This window comes from Bos javanicus, chromosome 28 (assembly GCF_032452875.1).
Source record: "Bos javanicus breed banteng chromosome 28, ARS-OSU_banteng_1.0, whole genome shotgun sequence".
Taxonomy (NCBI): domain Eukaryota; kingdom Metazoa; phylum Chordata; class Mammalia; order Artiodactyla; family Bovidae; genus Bos; species Bos javanicus.
This window is the reverse complement of record NC_083895.1, coordinates 30798988-30820137: the sequence shown is the minus strand read 5'-3', so window position 1 is coordinate 30820137 and position 21150 is coordinate 30798988. Positions and strand designations below refer to the sequence as shown.

General features: G+C 37.4%; 1 protein-coding gene across 3 annotated transcripts in view; it reads left to right on the top strand.

Moving 5' to 3' along the window:
* The first annotated feature begins 148 nt into the window (after nucleotides 1-148).
* CFAP70 (cilia and flagella associated protein 70) overlaps nucleotides 149-21150 on the top strand; it is an 82188-nt gene continuing 61186 nt past the window's right edge. The window contains exons 1-8 of one of the 3 annotated variants that reach the window (XM_061405316.1): nucleotides 149-589; nucleotides 2318-2420; nucleotides 3615-3804; nucleotides 8186-8284; nucleotides 8454-8533; nucleotides 13487-13666; nucleotides 15807-15989; nucleotides 18785-18879. In XM_061405316.1, the coding sequence (XP_061261300.1) occupies nucleotides 2358-2420; nucleotides 3615-3804; nucleotides 8186-8284; nucleotides 8454-8533; nucleotides 13487-13666; nucleotides 15807-15989; nucleotides 18785-18879 (890 nt within the window). In that variant the 5' untranslated portion in view covers nucleotides 149-589; nucleotides 2318-2357. The other 2 variants (XM_061405318.1, XM_061405319.1) reach the window with 2 other exon arrangements.

Genomic DNA, 21150 nt, shown 5'->3' with positions numbered 1-21150 from the left:
TTGCAAATATTGTCTTAGCTGCATTTTTCACGGAGAAAGACTTAAATCATGTTTTCAAAATCGTTTAATAAAGATTTTTATCTTTAAATAAATTTCCTTTTGGTTTGTCTATTTATGGAGGGTTATTGAAAGAAAGGAAATGGCAACCCACTCCAGTACTCTTGCCTGGAAAATCCCATGGACGGAGAAGCCTGCAGGCTACAGTCCATGGGGTCGCGAAGAGTCGGACACGACCTTCGTGTGTGAAATACACGAATTTCAATAGTGAAATTAAACTTTCACTATTGAAAGAAAGGAGTCAAGAAAGCAAACTCGAAAGTGGAAAACTTTGTACTTAGCCAACACCCTGGGTAAGGGAAAGTGGCATCTACGAAAATACGAAACCCCAGCTAGACACGGAGGTCGTGGCTCAGGAGCAAGGTTTCCAGGGCGCACGCGCAGAATCTCACCTGGCGTCCACATCCTTCTTTCTTCCCCCGGACAATGTTATCGCGAGTCTTGGGATCAACTTGTGGTGATTGCGGAGGCAAAGTTATCGCGAGAAGTAATTGGTTGCTATAGTTGCGAAAAACGCTTCTGCGGCTGTTCGGTAAGACTGATAGTACTCCTTAGAAAATCATCTCTTTTCGGGCTCACCACTCCAACCCTGTGGCCACACCGCGTTACCGTAGACTCTTCTCCTTCAGCGTAACCCACAGGCCGCATCTCTGCACGATTTTACTCGCATACAGACCTGAAAGCTGCCGACCCCGCTAAGCCCCCGACTCTCCCGCCAGGCCCAGGCTTCCCACTTAAAGCCAGACTCAGAACCCACTTCCCGGTTTGCGCCGAGATTCCCCCACAAGATAAGCGCACACTAGACTTCTGTCCCCAGACCACCGCCAGTAACATCATCTTTCATGTAAACTGTTCCTTTTTCGTTGCTTTTTTTAGCGATTTAAAAATTGTTTTATTATATTAAAATTTTAAAGATTGTAGTATAGTTGATTTACTGTAGTGCATCTAACCTATTTCTAATCTGACTTCCCCTCCTGAAACTTCTGAGCAGATAACAAGAAACGCGTACCTTGTCAGTGGCAACAGGAGCCCCCACCTGACTGCCTTGACTATAACTTTTAGCTGGCCAGATTTCTTGCACTCATTTAACAAATATGCTGCTAATGACTCTTGCCGACAAGGCATGATGCCAGGCACTCAGGGGCTGCAGAAATGTGTGACAGATTACTTGTCTTTAAAGGAGTAATTGAGCATTCAGTAGCACTCAAGTAGTGCCTGTCAATAACACCTTTTGTGCAGTGCCTCATTGATTAAGCAGTTTTACTATTGTAGTGGATATTCACAACAAATGTGTAACAGATCAGGTTATATTATCTGTTTTACAGAAGGTGACACTGAGGCCCAGAAAAGTTAGGCATTTCTCCAGGGTCAGGCTAGTGAAGGCCTAATTCGTGTACTGTTATTGAAAAAGAAAAAAGGAAACTTATGTACAAGATCATTTCAAATATAAACTTGGTAAGAAAGTTGTCAGGGCCACTTAGGCCCTAAGTCAGCCTGGAGACATAACTGTTTCACAAGTGATCTGAGACTTGTAGGTAACGGAAAATGAGCGAGTTGTTAGAAAGAGGCAGAATACTTACAAAGCTTGGGGACAGAAATCTCTCTCTTTTTTTTGTACCACCAGCCTAGACACACTTAACAAAGTATATCCTATGAAAATGTTGGAATTGCATTAAGTTCCATTTTTAATTGAGTCAGAAAATATGACCTCTTTTTTTCCTTAACAGCTATCCAATTTATTTTTGAAATTGTGTCCTTAGTGTTGTAAAATCATTTGAAAATATCTTTGACTAAATAAGACATAATGTCAGAACTTTTTTCAGTGGGCTAACATTCTGTATGCTTGCTACTTTCTTGTTATCAAAAGATGTTTTTCTAAAACTGAGAGATTAAATAACCCTTGAGGGGAGTCTTGCACATCAGAAAAAAAAAAAAGAAAAAAGCTACCAAAACCACTATGAAGGATGTGGGGGATGGGAGGTGGGGTGATGGCTTTCCTACCCTCTTTGCCTTGTCATAATTTGTTCTTAATGGGTAGTTACATGTATAAGGATGATTTTTTAGCACTAACCAGCAGAGTCATCCTTGTGACTAGTTCCCTAAAGCACTGCCTGTCTGGCACCAATGATTGGAAAGGGGACAAAGCAGTATCAGAGTAAGGCATTTCCCTAGGTTTTCCCCTGGTATTGGTTATGCTGTACTGTGGATAGTTGTGCAGCTGTGGCGTATAAGGGAACAGATTCACTTATTATGTTCACAGAGCTCAAAGAAGACCAGAGAGACTTTGCCCAGGTGCTGATATGGAGCAGGTGTCATCAACAGGCAGACCTGTGCAGATCACTGTGACAGAGGGATATGACTTGGTAAAGTTATTTTCGGGAATCCTGGAAGTCCCTAGTTTATTCGTTCTTCTTGAAAGTACTTTTGTCTTCAGTCTCTTGTCTCCCTGTCAGTCATCCTATTGTGGCTTGAGGAAGAATATGTTGGGAACATTAGCAGGAGGAATGGAGTTCTGCATATTTCTGTCCCACCAGATCCCTTGGCTTTACATAGTAATGGCACTTCCTTCTCAGTGTTCCTTATTGTCAGTCTATAATCTGCAAGTCATGTCAGTGTGCATAAAATACCTGGCAATTTAAATACTAAACTTAATGAGGGTAAAACAGCTGGTTTTCATTTTCCTAAACAGCAGTTCCTTTCTCCTGAAAAGGATCTGAATTCTTCCAGAGCTTCTCTTGTAATTAATTTCATTCGATGAAACTACAGTATAAGTATTAAACTTTAAAAGAATAATGAAATGTCAAAATATTCATTCAGTACTATGAAGTCAAACAGCTTATTCCAAAACAGGATATAATAAATGATCTCTACTTTATTTTAAAGGTATATATAAATGTGTGTATATATATCTACGTAACAGCAAAACACTAGAAAATATATTATTACAGGTAGTTTTTCTATGTGCTTTCCTCACTTTTTCAAAACTTCCACTCCAATTAAAAATGAAATCATAAAAAATTTCCACAGTGTGCTTTTATAGTCATATAAACACAATAACTTATTTTTCAAAACTTCCAACTTAATGGCCTTTAAATAGAATATTGCATTTAGCTACAGCTGTATTTGTTTAATGACTTTCTGCTGCTGCTGCTGCTGCTGCTGCTAAGTCGTTTCAGTCGTGTCCGACTCTGTGTGACCCCATAGACGGCAGCCCACCAAGCTCCCCGGTCCCTGGGATTCTCCAGGCAAGAACACTGGAGTGGGTTGCCATTTCCTTCTCCAATGCGTGAAAGTGAAAAGTGAAAGTGAAGTCGCTCAGTCCTGTCTGACTCTTCACAACCCCATGGACTGCAGCCCATCAGGCTCCTCCATCCATGGGATTTTCCAAGCAAGAGTACTGGAGTGGGTTGCCATGACTTTCTACTTCCCCCATTTGTATTTGTGGTATAGCTTGTTAGAAAAATGTTTAAAATGTGTCAGTTTAAGTCACAATGGGTTGCCAGACGTGGGAAAATTTTCTATTTGAATATAATTGTGAAGTATGTTTCTGTCAACAGAAAGGTTTTAAAGGAGATACTTCAGTTACCTTTATTCGTGCAGAATTCAATCAAGTGGTTCTGGGAGACTCTGCAAAAATTACTGTTTCTCCAGAAGGAACTGCAAAATACAACTTCACTTGCAGCTTTGAGTTCAATCCTGAAGGAGGAGGAATCGCTTTAGATGACCTCGCCCACAAACCTGTGTTCTGTAAGTCCTTGTGATTCTAGATACATTAATTATGTGAGTGATCAGGGTATTCTGAGGTATTTAGTAGCTCTTGTTGGGACAGATGAACACATCTTAACCTTTTTAATCTAGGAATAACACAGAATAATTTGAGTCTTACCTGGTTCTGGCAGTTGTCACTATGACCTGCTAATTTTAATCAGTTTGTATCAAAGACCTTTTGACATGTAACTGGACTTTTTAAAATGACTTAAAACTTTTTTCCAGATTGGCTTTATTCTTTCCAGCGGGTGGTAATAAAACACATATATGATAAAAAAAGAGAATTTTTACAATTTTGAAGAAACAGTAAGCAATAACATAGAAAGAAGTAAACATACTCTTTTATGAAAAAAAAGAACCCCAAATTTGAAAGCAAGACCAGTGATATATAGATAATTTGATCTATACATGTGTACAACTCATTTTAATTTCCCTAAAAATATTATTTAAGAACTATTTAGTAACTAATAAATTCTGTTAACAGTCAAACAAGAATGAAGATAATCCTCAAATAAGTCCGTGGGCATAAATGAATAGACATATAATTGGACTTTGCCGCATTGGTCTCCTAAGCTGGTTTGGAAGCTTTTCCTTTGTATTCTTATATTTAGGGCTGTCAGATTTAGGGGGAAAAAAAAAAACAAAGCAAAAAACTATTTGAGACATATTTACACTAAAAAATTATTTGTTCTTTATCTGAAATGCATATTTAATTGGGCATGTGGCAACCCTGTCTATACTTCTGTATATTCACCATACTGTAGAATGGTGTAGAATTCACCATACTGCAGTTTTTAACTATCTTCCTTTTTAGAGGAGACACTTTTTCAAATCAGACTGTATCTTATTTCAGAATTTCTAGCACCTAGAAATATCTGGGATATAAAAGGGCTCAAAAATATTTGTTGCAAGAATGAATGGATAAATAAATGGATAGTTTCTATATTCACACTTTTACAGTTTCTAGCTACATAATATTATCTCTGAAACACTTTGTCCCTAAACCTATGCTGCTAAGTCACTTCAGTCGTATCCGACTCTATGCGACCCCATGGACAGGCAGCCCACCAGGCTCCCCTGTCCCTGGGATTCTCCAGGCAAGAACACTTGAGTGGCTTGCCATTTCCTTCTCCAATGTGTGAAAGTGAAAAGTGAAAGTATCCGACTCTTAGCGACCCCATGGACTGCAGCCCACCAGGCTCCTCCGTCCGTGGGATTTTCCAGGCAAGATTGCCGTACTGGAGTGGAAGTCTTTTTTTGTTTTATTTTGTTTTAACCCATATCCTTTTTTTTGATAGGGTGATTTTAAATTTTTTATTTTATTTCTTTATTTTTATTGAAGTACAGTTGATTTATAATGTTGTGCTTGTAAGGTAAGGGAGTTAGAGAAGGCGAGGTTCAGGAAAAAAAATGAGACTGGTACTTTACAGGAACAGATCACCTTTAACGAGGCGAGAGGGGGCAGCAGTCAGATCAGCGAGCTGCTGCACTAACCTAAGAAATGAGTAAGTGTAAATAGGCATGTATGTGGAAAGTTACGGTCTTAAGGGGGCCTGTTCTTCTCCAAGATTGTTCAGAGTAGTTATCTCTTAAATGCCTGGGGCAAGGAATTTTGGAGATTGGCCAGGGGCTGGACTAGCTAGGAGCTGGGTGAAATCGACCTTAATGTCCATTTTTTCCTTCCCTTGAGAGTTCTTTGTTTTGCATAGAATGGTGGGGAGGACCAGAAGGGGAGTGTTAGCTCCAGGCTATTTTGAGCCATGTATCTTTCCTTCAGTGCTAATTTCTACTATACAACAAAGTGACTCAGTTATACACATATATGCATTCTTTTTTAATATTCTTTTCCATTATGGTTTATCCCAGGAGATTAGATATATTCCCTGTGCTGTACAGTAGGACCTTGTGGTTTATCCATTCTAAACTTGATAGATTGACTTATTAACCTCAAACTCCCAGTCTATCCCTCTCCCTCACCCACTTTGCCTTGGCAACCACAAGTCTGTGGTCTGTGTCTGTGAGTCTGTTTCTGTTTTATGGATAGGTTTGTGTGTGCCATATTTTATTTATTTATTTTTGTTTTGTTTTGTCTTTTTTATTATTAACATTAGTAGCCTTGAGATATGTTTAAATTAGAATTGTCATTTTGAATGTTCACATAAAGATATACTATAATTTGACTTATGAGGACTTTTTTAATTTAAAAAGTTTTTATTGGAATATAGTTGATTTACAGTGCTGTGTTAGTTACTGCCATACAGCAAAGAGTCAGTTACACATACATATATATCCACTTTTTTGTGCCATATTTTAGTTTCCATGTATAAGTGATATCATATGGTATTTGTCTTTCTTTTTCTGACTTACTTCACTTAGTATGGTAATCTCTGGTTGCATCCATGTTGCTGAAAATGGCCTTATTTCAATCTTCATTATGAATGTCTGATATTCTGTTATGTGTGTGTGTGTATGTGTATGTATGTATCCTCCTTATCCATTCATCTGTCAGTGGACATTTAAGTTGTGTCCCTGTCTTGGCTATTGTGAATAGTGCTACTTTGAACGGGAGTACATGTGTCTTTTTTGAATTTTTTGAATTATGTATCTTTTGAATTATAAATTATAGATGGATAAAATGTGCGTACAAAATTAAATTATGTACATAATTAAAGTATGTACCATAATTAAATAAACAGAATAGTGAAGCCTATCTAAGTATTTTGCTAATGCAGAAGCCACAGAAGGAAAACAAAATACATTTTACATAAGCAACTATAAGATATCACAAACTGAGATACAATTTGCAGTTCTGTTCTGTACTTTCCCTTTAAGGAGCTCCTATATACCAATTAAAAAAACACCTAGAACCTAATAGATAAGTCCACAAAGCATATGAAAGAGATCTGAAAATTTCACAGATAAACATAACTTACGGTTAAACATATGGAAAATGTTCAATCTCATTTAATACGAGAAATAAAATTAAGCAGAGATTCCATTTTCACAATTAGCAAGATCACAGAGTTTAATAATGTAACATTTAGGCAAGTATGTTACCAAATTGTATTAACTTTGCCAAAAATGCTGACAGAGGAACCTAAATTTAGAGGAAACAAGGATTGAGAAATAAATACAATGAGAAAGAAAAAAGATGAATCCAGAAGGTGAGATGTTCTCTATAACTGTCCTGATGTCTTCAAGAAAGCAGTGCCATATTAAAATAACGTATGTGGGAGGAGGGACGGTTGCAAATGAAAAGAACATGAAGAAACATGACAGCCAATTGCAACATGTGGCCTTTGAGACAAACCAGCTACAGAATAAATTTTGGGGCAGTTAAGAAATGTTAGATGTAGACTGGGCATTAGATGCATTAAGGCATTATATTTAATGCTGTTACACGTATTTACTAGATGCAATAGAGATGTTGCGGTTATGTAGGAAAGTATCATATTTTGGATTTGTATACTTTAATATTTGGGAGTAAAATGTAAAGATGTCTGTAACTTCCTTGGAAGTATTTCCACAAACATGAAGCAAATATATGCTAACTGTTGTTAAACCTCCGTGATGGTTATAGGGATATTCATTATACTGTGTGTGTGTGTTAGTCGCGTCCAACTCTTTGACCCCATGGACTGTAGCCCACCAGGCTCCTCTGTCCATGGGGTTTTCCAGGTAGGAATACTGGAGTGGGTTGCCGTTTCCTTCTCCAGGGGATCTTCCCAACCAAGGGATTGAACCTGGGTCTCCTGCATTGCAGGCAGATTCTTTACCATCTATGCTATTCATTTTTACATATTTGAAATTTTTCGTAGTAAATATTGACACATAGAAGGAATGATGCTGCAGTGAAAAAACTGGTACATACCTTGTATGCTCTATAAATTACTCCAAGGTGTGCTAAGGCCTGTGCTAGGCAATATGGGAAGATCTGGAACAGTGTTTTTCAAACTACAGATGGTGATTTTTAGTCTTTCTGAAAATTGATTGAGGGAGTCATGACCAGTAATTTCTTATACATGAAACATAATAGAAAATACCTAAGGATTTTGAGCTAGTAAGGATGAATAATACGTGAAACTTTGTTATAATCATATGTACCAGTAAATTATACTTATGTGTGTACATGATTATGATATAAAATCCTTTTTGAAAATAACTTGCATGGAAAAAAGTTTAATAAGTCACTGAGAAGGTCCAGTATCTCCCACAGGAAGTCGCTAATAATGGTGTCTTCTCGAGTTTCCAGTTCATTTCTCTTAACTTGATTTTCTTTGACAGTGCTTTGTTTGTTGCACCTTGGTTATCTGATTTGTGAGTTAGACATGTTCTCATTTCTTTGTTTTGATTTTTCTAGTAACAGTGACTGAAGTTTTACCAAAGGAAAAGAAACAGAAAGAGGAGAAGACCATGGTTCTTGGTCAAGCTGCGGTGGACCTTCTTCCTCTACTGGAAGGTCAGATGTGTGATTCGCTCAACAGCAGAAATAACAGAGCTCGTAAAACTTAGTTCCAGAGAAGTACAAAAATACCCTCAATGAATTTGAGAGATGCGATGAAAAGATGAGCACAGCTATCTCTGCAAAACCCTTCCTTTTCTGGCTTGACTTGGGCTTCTTTTCACAGGAGAAAGTTCGTTTGAAACAATGGTACCACTGCACCCTGTGCCAGGTTCGCCCATAGAACCTTTTCGATCAGGTGTTAAGGTAATCAGAGTTTTAACTCTCCAACATTTCAGCCTGATACTCAGTCAAGACTGTCTGCACTTAAGGTTCAGTTTAGTTGAGTTTAATTCTTCAGGCACCTTCTTTCCTTGTTTTCACAGGCACAATAGTGCTAGGTTCTGGGAAACAAAGATAATAAGGCAGAATCCTACCTTAGGAGTTCATAGTCCACACATCAAAAGTTATGACCACCAGTGTGATTAAATGGTGGGGTGGGGTATATGGACACAGAGTAGATATCTGTTACTTTGCCCAGGGGTATATATAGGGAAGGTTTAACCGTAAAAATACTTCTTTAACTATGTCCTGGTGGGTTAAATTAAGTAGTATATGAAGGCACCTAACACAGTTTCTGTCATGGCAGCCTACCCCTGACCACTGGAAGAGGGGAAGCATGAACTGGTAGGCTGTGCCACTGGTTTGTGTTCTGGGCTTTGTTTCACAGTTTCTCCTGGCATCGGTAGCTTCTTGAGGCTCTGCTTTTACCACTCTTGTGCAGGTACACACTCACTCTTCAGTGGATACCACAGCTGTCTTCTGTTTCGCACAAGTCAAGGAGAGAGAAAGGCCTAACTGTCCCAACTACTCTGAATGCAGTTCCCTATTTAACAATTGAGGTGGATCCTTCCTGATTGTTGTGGATTCTGCCACAATCCACTCCTACCTCTGCTGTGATTCTCTCCTCTTATTGTAGGATATGATTGTTTTTTTCTAGTTTTTTTTTGGTCGATCTGATTTAATTTTCTTTCTGTCTTTCAAGGATTCCTAAAACTGTGTAGTCCGGTGATGGCATTTCTTGTTCTTGGGCTGTTATAGCATTATTGTTTTATTGATGATAAGGATAATCATTTAGTATCTTTCTGTCATTTCATATGCTGGAAAGAGGTAGATATTTGAGCTCCATTTGCCTTCCTTGGTCCAGTGTCCCAGCCTCTGTGCTGTTGATTTCCTTTAAATCACTGTAGGAGAAAAGTTAGTCAAATGATTTGCCAGTTCTCATGACCTCTGCTCATAATATTCCTGTGTTTAATTGTTTCACATACTCAAGGAAAAAATATATGACAAGAGTTCTCACTAATTTTATGTATTAGCATATATACTAGTTTTTTCAAGATTCAGAGACTAAAATGATATAAACCTGTCCTTGAAAAGGAGACTTCAATTTGTCATCTGGTATTCCTTGTCATATTCAATAATACATATTAGAAACCTGAGGGACATTTCACTTATCTTCTCAGAGACATATTGATCAGAGATACCACATTCTCCAATGTCTCTCTTTCTTAAAAGTCTTTCCTCCCTTTGATATTCTGATTTCTAGCTCACTGACTATACCTTCTTAGGTTCCTGCATTGCATCTCTTTCCCCTGGTGGTGGTGGTGGTAGTACTAAGTCATGTCTGACTGTAGCCCCATGAACTGTAGCCCACCAGACCCTTCTGTCCATGGGATTTCCCAGGCAAGAATGCTGGAGTGGGTTGCCATTCCCTTCTTCAGGGGATCTCTCCGACCCAGGGATTGAACCCAGGGCTCCTGCACTGCAGGCATATTCTTTACCATCTGACTCACCACTGAAGCTCCTCTTGAAGCTCCTCTTTTTCCTCTATCTGTTGCTTAGTATGAAGGTTCTGTCCTTGGTCACCTTCTTTTCTTAATCTGTGTTCAACTCCTAGGGGAGGGCTATCATCCATAAATTTGAGGGGAAGGGTATCATCCATGAATTTCACATGTAGAGTCTGACATTCTGAAATTCAGGAGAGGGGTCTGAGCTGCTGAATTAAATTCTTCAGACCCCTCTCCTGAATTTCAGAATGTCAGACTTTACAATTGCCTACTGATGTCTCTATAATGAAATTCCACTCAACATTTTAAAACTGAACTTAGCATCTTCCTTTTATTTTATATTGGATAGTGGCATCACTCATTCATAAATCATAGGACATATATAGAATCTATATTACTTCCATGACTGCTCACCTGGACTCTGACACTAATCTGCAACTTGGCCCTACACCAAATCCAGCCTTTTCTATCTCCTCAGTGCCTTTGGAATCTCTCTTCTTAGCTTTATTCTTACACTTTATCACCTTGTAATCTCTCACCTGGAACATTACAAGTAGACTTGTAGCTGCCTTTGCTTCCCTCCAGTTCTGCCTCTTTGCCACCCCATGGCTGCAGCAAGCCAGGCCTCTCTGTCCATCACCAACTCCCGGAGTTCACTCAAACTCACATCCATTGAGTCGGCGATGCCATCCAACCATCTCATCCTCTGTCGTCCCCTTCTCCTCCTGCCCCCAATCCCTCCCAGCATCAGGGTCTTTTCAAATGAGTCAGCTCTTCGCATCAGGTGGCCAAATTATTGGAGTTTCAGCTTCAACATCAGTCCCTCCAATGAACACCCAGGACTAATCTCTGTTAGGATGGACTGGTTGGATCTCTTTGCAGTCCAAGGGACTCTCAAGAGTCTTCTCCAACACCACAGTTCAAAAGCATCAATTCTTTGGTGCTCAGCTTTCTTCACAGTCCAAGTCTCACATCCATACATGACCACTGGAAAAACCATAGCCTTGACTAGACGGACCTTTGTTGGCAAAGTAATGTCTCTGCTTTTGAATATGCTGTCTAGGTTGGTCATAACTTTCCTTCCAAGGAGTAAGTGTCTTTTAATTTCATGGCTGCAATCACCATCTGCAGTGATTTTGGAGCCCAGAAAAATAAAGTCAGCCACTGTTTCCACTGTTTCCACTGTTTCCCCATCTATTTCCCATGAAGTGATGGGACCAGATGCCATGATCTTAGTTTTCTGAATGTTGAGCTTTAAGCCAACTTTTTCACTCTCCTCTTTCATGTTCATCAAGAGGCTCTTTAGTGCTTCTTCACTTTCTGCCATAAGGGTGGTGTCATCTGCATATCTGAGGTTATTGATATTTCTCCCGGAAATCTTGATTCCAGCTTGTGCTTCTTCCAGCCAAGCATTTCTCATGATGTACTCTGCATATAAGTTAAATAAGCAAGGTGACAATGTACAGCCTTGATGAACTCCTTTTCCTATTTGGACCCAGTCTGATGTTCCATGTCCAGTTCTAACTATTGCTTCCTGACCTGCATACAGGTTTCTCAAGAGGCAGGTCAGGTGGTCTGGTATTCCCATCTCTTTCAGAATTTTCCACAGTTTATTGTGATCCACACAAAGGCTTTGGCATAGTCAATAAAGCAGAAATAAATATTTTTCTGGAACTCTCTTGCTTTTTCAGTGATCCAGCGGATGTTGGCAATTTCATTTCTGGTTCCTCTGGCTTTTCTAAAACCAGCTTGAACATCTGGAAGTTTACGGTTCATGTATTGCTAAAGCCTGGCTTGGAGAATTTTGAGCATCACTTTACTAGCGTGTGAGAAGAGTACAATTGTGCGGTAGTTTGAGCATTCTTTGGCATTGCCTTTCTTTGGGATTGGAATGAAAACTGCCCTTTTCCAGTCCTGTGGCCACTGCTGAGTTTTCCAAATTTGCTGGCATATTGAGGGCAGCACTTTCACAGAATCATCTTTAAGGATTTGAAATAGCTCAACTGGAATTCCATCACCTCCACTAGCTTTGTTTGTAGTGATGCTTCCTAAGTTCCACTTGACTTCACATTCCAGGATGTCTGGCTCTAGGTGAGTGATCACACCATCGTGATTATCTGGGTTGTGAAGACCTTTTTGTACAGTTCTTCTGTGTATTCTTGCCACCTCTTCTTAATATGTTCTGCTTCTGTTAGGTCCCTACCATTTCTGTCCTTTATTGAGCCCATCTTTGCATGAAATATTCCCTTAATATCTCTAATTTTCTTGAAGAGATCTCTGGTCTTTCCCATTCTATTGTTTTTCACTCTTTCTTTGCATTGATCACTGAGGAAGGCTTTCTTATCTCTTCTTGCTATTCTTTGGAACTCTGCATTCAGATGCTTATATCTTTCCTTTTCTCCTTTGCTTTTTGCTTCTCTTCTTTCCACAGCTATTTGTAAGGCCTCTTCAGACGGCCATTTTGCTTTTTTGCATTTGTTTTTCCTGGGGATGGTCTTGCTCCCTGTCTCCTGTACAATGTCACGAACCTCCATCCATAGTTCATCAGGAACTCTTGTCTATCAAATCTCGTCCCTTAAATCTATTTCTCACTTCCACTGTATCATCATAAGGGATTTGATTTAGGTCATACCTGAATGGTCTTATGGTTTTCCCCACTTTCTTCAATTTAAGTCTGAATTTGACAATAAGGAGTTTATGATCTGAGCCACAGTCAGCTCCCGGTCTTGTTTTTGCTGACTGTATAGAGCTTCTCCATCTTTGGCTGCAGAGAATATAATCAATCTGATTTCGGTGTTGACCATTTGGTGATGTCCATATGTAGAGTCTTCTCTTGTGTTGTTGGAAGAGGGTGTTTGCTATGACCGAATCTTGGTAGCCTTACTAAAAAAGATCATTCCTAGAGCTTTTCATGCTGCCAGAAATGCTCTTTCATCTTTGAAAAACAGAAATATGTTAAAGAACATGATTTTCAAATATTTAATAAAAAACATAAAATTTTTTTCAGCACTATATTTAAATTACAGAAATAATCATAAAATACAGACTGGCAATAAAAGCACCCTAATCTCACTCACTCATGTGCAACTATTAATAACATTTCAGTATAAAACTTTCTGATTCCTCTTCTATATATATTTGTATTCACACTTGCCCTCAGAAAGAAAGGGCTCTAACTTTGAGATAAGATTCTCTTCTTGGCTTTGTCTCTAACTTATGGGACCTAGAAAGAGTTATTTGAATCCTCTGTATGGAAATAATTAAACCTGACCTTCTTACCTTGAACAGTGATGTGAGATTCAAATGAGATAAGGTAAAACCTGGGGAGGCCTCTGGAGTTTTAAAATTTCTGTGTAATTTTACTCTTTTATAGCAGTGCAGCCTTGAAGTTAAAGTATTTGTCGCGGAGCCCTTATTGACCCCAGCCCAGATCTCAGGAGGCAATCTTCTGAAGGTCACATTGGAGGCTGCCTACTCTGTGCCTGAATCCTTCCTTCCAATAGGGCCGCTGCAGAACTACATGGTTGGAATGCAAGTTCCGTCAGCTGGAGAGGTAAAGACTTACAGCGCGATATTTATACAGATTTAAACACTCGTATGGCCATCTCTTCCTCACCTTCTAAGATTTTATTCAAAGCAAGCTCTGTTAACAGCTGAGTTTTTTAGGCTCAAAAAAATGAAGTTTACTTCTGTTTTATACATTTATGTTAATTGTATAGTTTACATGTTACATATAGTCTATGTATAATTTATATCAATAAATACATATTTATTGTGAAAAATATGTAAATCACTTAAAAACTGACAATTTTTGGAAGTCGTATTTGTACAAAGATTACTTTTTTGCATATATATTGTAAATTTTGTATGGTGTTTTACATTATAGTCTTTTACATGCAAGTTATTTCCTTAGTCCAGATTTCTATAGAATGATGTGTATGGGTTTTTTGAGGCTCTTAAAAGAGATTTCAAATTGCTTGCTAAAAAAGCATAATTAGTTTCATCTGCTTTATTGCCATTTTACACTTTTTGTCTGGAAATCTCCAATTCCTCGTCACCATCAGCACTCCCACCTGCAGTGCGATGTCTCCAATATTTACCAACTCTTGTTATTTTCTTTTTTCATAATAGCCATTCTAATAGGTATGAAGTAGCAAACCTTATGTGTTTGATTTATATTTCCCTAGTGAAATAAAAATTAAAAGATGCTGAGCATCTTTTCATGTGCTTACTGGCCCTTTTATATCTTCTTTGGGGAAATATCTATTCAAGTCCTTTGCTCATTTCTGACCTGGGTTGTTTGTCTTTTTGTTGTTGGCATTTTGGGAGTCCTCTATATTTTTTAGCTGTTAATCCCTTACCAGATACGTGATTTGTAAGTATTTTCTCCCATTCTGTTGGTTGCCTTTTCTTACGCTGGTTAGTATCTTTTGATACCCCAGAGTTTTCAGTTTTGATGAAGTTCTATTTATCCATTTTTTAATTTTGTTATAACCAAGAAATCATTGCCAAATACGATGTCCAGAGGCTTTCCCCCTGTGTTTGCATCTAACAGTTTTATAGTTTTAGCTCTTATGTTTTGGCCTTTGATCCATTTTTGAGTTAATATTTGTATATGGTGTTAGGTAAGAATGAATCTCATTCTTTTGCATGGGAATAACTAGTCTTCTTAGAACCATTTGTTGGAAAGACTGTCCTGTCCGTATTGAATGGTTTTGACATCCTTAATTTTGGCAATTTTTGCTAGCATTATTGGTTTTTTTTTTGAGGAGCAGATTTTCAAAGATTGTTACTCTACTATCCTGTAGAGGCCCCTCCTTCACAGAAGTCTTAAAACCCAAAGAATTAGAATATTTGACTTATAGGTTATGCCAATTTTAACTTTTATAATAGACTACAAAATTGTTTTCCGTAGTTATACCAAAATACATTTCCATGAACTATGTGTAAGAATATCATTAACTTTACAGTGCTGTCAACACTTAATATTTTCAGACTTTGACTCTGCCAATCTGTGGTTTAAAACAATATCTCATGGTTTTAATATGCATTTCACTTATTCATATTTAGCATGTTTTTATTTAAATGTTGGATTTTCTAATTTGCTTTTCTCTAAATTGTGTATTTATAGACTTTGCCAATTTTCTGTTGCAAATTTATTTTAGATGAATTGCAAATACAAAAATGTTTATATTTTTAGCCTTTGTCACATTTGTTTTGTAAAAGAATTTTTAAAAAGGTACATCATGACTCTCATATAAATATAAAATGAAATAAAGGGATTAAACCAATTCAAACAAGAATCTGAGCAAATGACCCAGATTTATTCAGAGGTGAGGTTGCTTACCTTTTCCTGGTAAGCAACCAGGAAAGTTGTAATATGTTTGCTGATAATTCAAAACTTATCATCAGCCATAGGGCAATAATCAGTTATATTTTTACTGGACGAAATACATGTGCATATCTATGGACAAGAATAATTTGCATTATTATCAATTTTCTATAAATTACAGAATTATAAAATAGCACAAAGACAAATGAAGGACATAAGCCCCTCTTTAGACTCAGATAATCACAGAAGGGTCTATTAGACAATACCTGATATTCCATTGAAAAGACACTTCAGTAATCTTTTTTTGTCCACTTCATAGTCTTTTACAAAATTTCCTGTTACATGGTATTTATTTCTATAGAAGGACTATCCCATCTTCTTCAAGAACGGAACTCTGAAGCTTGGAGGGGAAAGAGAACCTGTTCCTAGGCCCAAAAAATGGCCTATTCCCAACATTCTGGCTCCCGGAGCCAACAACATTCCTGACAGTTTCATCGTTGGTGGCCCTTACGAGGAAGAAGAAGGGGAACTCAACCACCCCGAGGTGAGAGAATGAGATGGTTTGTGGTGGCAATCTCAGTGCACTGGCATATGATAAAACACGTTTACAGTTTGTAAATCACTGTAACTCATACACACCCATTACCTCTTAAACAGTTATGTCAAAACAATTATCTATAAAAATTCTGATTAAAATGTTTCCTGACTTAAGTCCAACAAGCAAAATAATTGATTTACTTCATATTTTACTCTTTATCTCATTTGCAATTTATTTATTTATGAGTAGGTTATGATACAGTCACAAGTTGAAAAAGCATTAAGAGATATGCAGTTGAATTCTCCCTGCTCGTCCTTGTCTCTTCTTCCTAATTCCTTCCTCGATCATCACCCTGAAAGTTAACCTTCACTATAGTTTCTTGTGTTCCTTTTTGGATACTTTTTTATGAACATAAATAAAGCAAAAGTACATAGTCAGAGGAAGACTCAGAAGCAAAAACGTTTAGAAAAGTAAAGTTTCCTAAAGATTCCTCACAAAAGGCGCAAGGGAGTCAGATTCCAGAAAGACTGGCTTATAGACATCGACAAAGTAAAAGGCAGGGATCAAATTGTTTTTCTTTAGGGAGTCCGGATTTACAGAAAGTATTCAAAGTCTTGCTGTTTTCAGAACTAGAACCTGTCAGGAAGACTATGCTATTTTTGCTTTATTTCAAGTGTCAAGTGTTTATTTATTTTTAACTGAGTATTAAACTACTACTACTGCTAAGTCGCTTCAATCGTGTTCAACTCTGTGCGACCCCACACACGGCAGCCCATCAGGCTCCCCGTCCCTGGGATTCTCCAGGCAAGAACACTGGAGTGGCTTGCCATTTCCTTCTCCAGTGCATGAAAGTGGAAAGTGGAAAGTGAAGTCGCTCAGTCGTGTCCGACTCCTAGCGACCCCATGGACTGCAGTGCACCAGGCTCCTCCGTCCATGGGATTTCCCAGGCAAGAGTACTGGAGTGGGATGCCATTGCCTCCTCCGAACTGAGTATTATATAAAGTGCTTAATCATATTGGAAGCACGGAAAATGTGTTTTTTCTTCATGTATTCATACACACAGATATCTACATGTATTCTTTTCCTGTCATTTTTTTCCACAAACGGTGACATACTCACATACTTCTGCAGCTTGCTTTTTTTGCTTTATAGTATATCGTGGAGATTTTTCCCACATAAATATACGAAGAGCATTCTCATTCTTTTTCTTTATTTGTACTTGCTATATGATATGAAATAGTATGAACATACTTTAATTTGCTTAATTAGTCTCCTGTTGGTGGACATTTAAGTTGTTGAAATTATTCTTTATATTCCTTCCTTTGTTCCCTCCTTCCCTCTCTCCTTCTGTTCCTTCCTTCCTTCCTTCATATTTTTCTACAACATATGTTTGTCAAGGGCATAGGAAATTCTGTAAACACATTTGCAAATGTGTCTTGAACAAACTGATAATCATTAGTGGAAACATTTGATGAAGTAATTATATAGTGCGTGGTTGAATTATTTTGGCGTCTGATTCTAAATATTTTAAATAGCGCCACTTGGGAAGCCCAGAGATAAGGCTAGCAGTATTTTAAAAATATTGTGTAGTGTCTTTTCTCATCATTGTGATTACTAAAAATTCATGCTTTACTTTTATTAATATTTTCACTTAGATATTTTATTTTAGATATTTAGATTTTATGTCCCATTTTAGTTTGGATAACTAGTTCTCAACCTTGGTTGCTCATCACAGTCACCTAGAAAACTTTTAAAACAATGGTGGCCAAACTCTAACCAGGTCAATTGTGTAAGAATTTACTTTTAAAGTAATACCATTGTGTATATGTACCACAGCTTTCTTATCCATTCATCTGCTGATGGACATCTAGGTTGCTTCCATGTCCTGGCTATTATAAACAGTGCTGCGATATGTCCATCAGCAGATGAATGGATAAGAAAGCTGTGGTACATATACACAATGGAGTATTACTCAGCCATTAAAAAGAATACATTTGAATTAGTTCTAATGAGGTGGATGAAACTGGAGCCTATTATACAGAGTGAAGTAAGCCAGAAAGAAAAACACCAATACAGTATAGTAACGCATATATATGGAATTTAGAAAGATGGTAACAATAACCCTGTATACAAGACAGCAAAAGAGACACTGATGTATAGAACAGTCTTTTGGACTCTGTGGGAGAGGGAGAGGGTGGGATGATTTGGGAGAATGGCATTGAAATATGTATAATATCATATATGAAACGAGTCTCCAGTCCAGGTTCAATGCACGATACTGGATGCTTGGGGCTGGTGCACTGGGACGACCCAGAGGGATGGTATGGGGAGGGAGGAGTGAGGAAGGTTCAGGATGGGGAACACATGTATACCTGTGGCAAATTCATTTTGATATATGGCAAAACCAATACAATATTGTAAAGTTAAATAAAATAAAATTTAAAATAAATAAATAAAGTAATACCAATGCCCAAGTTTTGATTTTTTGTTTTTAAAAGCTTCCAGATAGTTCTAATATGCATTCAGGGTTTAGAATCACTGATTGAGGTTATGTGAATGAATGTTTGGCAGTTAGTATTGGATTGAAAAAAGGATAATATAAGTAATTTATTCTGTGTACTAAAGTACTCAAAACTTTAAGATGGTGTTAGTGTTTTTAGTAGTAGTCATACTTAAAGTAGTAATAGTAGTAGTAATAAAACTATTATGATCAAATCCATTAAAAGAATGCCCTCAGATGGAGCTGGAGGCAACCATGCCATACTGAGAGAATAAAAGTCTCTGTCTTATGATTTTATAGGATAGGGAATTTAGGAACCAAGCGGAATGCATGAAGAAAAGGATTACTTGGGACTTGGAAAGTCGCTGCTACCTTGATCCTCCTGCAGTGGTCAGGTAGGAAGAGGGAGGGAGTATGTCTAACCAATAGGGACTGTGGGAAGAAATGTTTTATTATACTTTTGTTTATTTACAATTGAGTTAAGGTGATCTGAGAGTCTCTTCTACCACACGTACTAATAGCAGGCTTCTATGATGGTGGTTTAACCATGTGGATTCTTCTCTTTCATATAAAAGAAGGTCAGACCTAGTATGTGTGGTGGCTCTAGGTACTATTAGGTATGCAGCCTCTTTCTCTTTGCTCTGCCTTCTTTGATGTGTGCATTCCATACACAAGGTTATCTCATGGGTCAAGATGGCTCATTGGCTCTCTAGCCTGCATGGTCACATTCCTGGCAGAAAGTTGGAAGAGGCAACTGCTCATGGATTAAAAAAGGAAACATGCGGGCTGTATTAGCCCTTTTTGTAGAACCTTCCTTCATCTCATTGCCCATCTCTCGAAGAAAAAGAGACTTAGGAAAGAGTGGTTTTGTTGGACACATTGTCATCCATACCAGATCAGGATTTATTTACTAAAGCAGAACATGACACAGTTTTGTGTGGTTACCTGTCAATCTCTGGTTGACCTAGTGATTAGGGAGAAGTGAGAAATAAAGGATTATCAATGTATGTATTATCTGAATGAAAATATATATCTTTTTTAATTAATAGGCTATTTTTAGAACAGTTTTAGAATTTTGGAAAAATTGATTACATATTTCAGAGTTCTATATACCCAACTTGATTGTAGTGTATAATATAAATGTACATTGTTTGATTTGCTGATACTTCATTAAGGATATATTTTTTGCTATTATTACTTTGAACAGTTATCTATTTGACTAATTAAAAGTAAGAAAAAAATTTAAATTTATTTTACCTAAATCTTTTTCATTCTGATTCTCTTCCTGCCTTTATATGGATCCATATTTTCTGACCCACCTCATATCTTTTTCTGTGAAGACTTTTAGCATTTCTTGCATGACAGGTTTACTGGCCACAACTTGTTTCCATTTTTGTTTGACTAAAAGTCTTATCTTTCCTTCATCTTTGAAGGATAATTCCAGTAGATACAGAATTCTAAGTTGGTAGTTTGTTTCTTTCAGAATTGTAAGTATTACACATCATTCTCTTCTTGCTTGCATGATTTCTGAAAGAAAATCCAAGATAATTCTTATCCTTGTTCCTCTATAGGTAAGTTTTTTTTTTTCTCTGACTTCAAGATTTTCTTTCTCTTTGGCTTTCTACAATTTGAATATGATATACCTAGGTGTAGATTTTATATATATATATATTGTGCTTGGTGCTCTCAGCTTTCTCGATCTGTGGTATCTGTCATTAATTTGGTAAAATTTGCAGCCATTGTGACTCAAATATTTCTTCTGCTTCTTTCTCACTTTTTTCCCCTTCTGGTATTCCTATATACCTTTTGTAATTGTCCCACATTTCTTAGATATTCTTTTGTGATTTAAAAACTTTTTTCTCCTTTCTGTTTCAGTTTGGAAAATTTTTATTGGCTCAGTAGCTTCAAGATCACAGATTTTTTTCCTCAGTTTATGTCCAGTCTGTTGATAAGCCCATCAAATTAATTTTTCTTTTTTGTTAGTGTTTTTGGTTTCCAACGTTTCCTTTTGATTCTTTCTTAGAATTTCCATCTCTCTATTTATATTACCCATCTGTTCTTACATGTTTTCTACTTATTCCATTAGAGCTCTTATCATATTAATCAATTATTTTAAATTATCTACCTGATAATTTGAAAATCTGTGTCATATCTGAGTCTAGTTCACACGATAGCTTTGCCTCTTCAGATGGTATTTTTCTTGCCTTTTAGCATTTCTTGTAGTTTTTTTCTTTTGAAGGCTGGACATTATGTTTTGGGCAATAAGAAATGTGGTGATTGGGTTTTCCGGGTGAGGTTTTATGTTAACCCGATTGGGAGGTAGGCTGTATTTAATTCTTTCAATAGCTGTGAGCACTAGAGGCTTCAGCGTCCTTTTACTCCTTCCCTATTGTCTCTGGGTATGCTCAGAGCTTTTTCCCAAATAGGGTTTGTGTTTGAAGATTCTCACTTATAATTCACTGTTATTATACTGGATCCTGTTGAATGGTGGTTAAGTGTTGGGGAAAGGAAGTTTTCTATAATCCTGTGATTAAATCTCAGTATTTTAATGAGTTTGAGTCCCGAGGTTGTGACTTCATAAGTGTATCTTTTTTTCTTCCTCTTCTCATGTGAGAGAGGAAGGCTAAATAGGGCTACTACTACTACTACTAAGTCGCTTCAGTCGT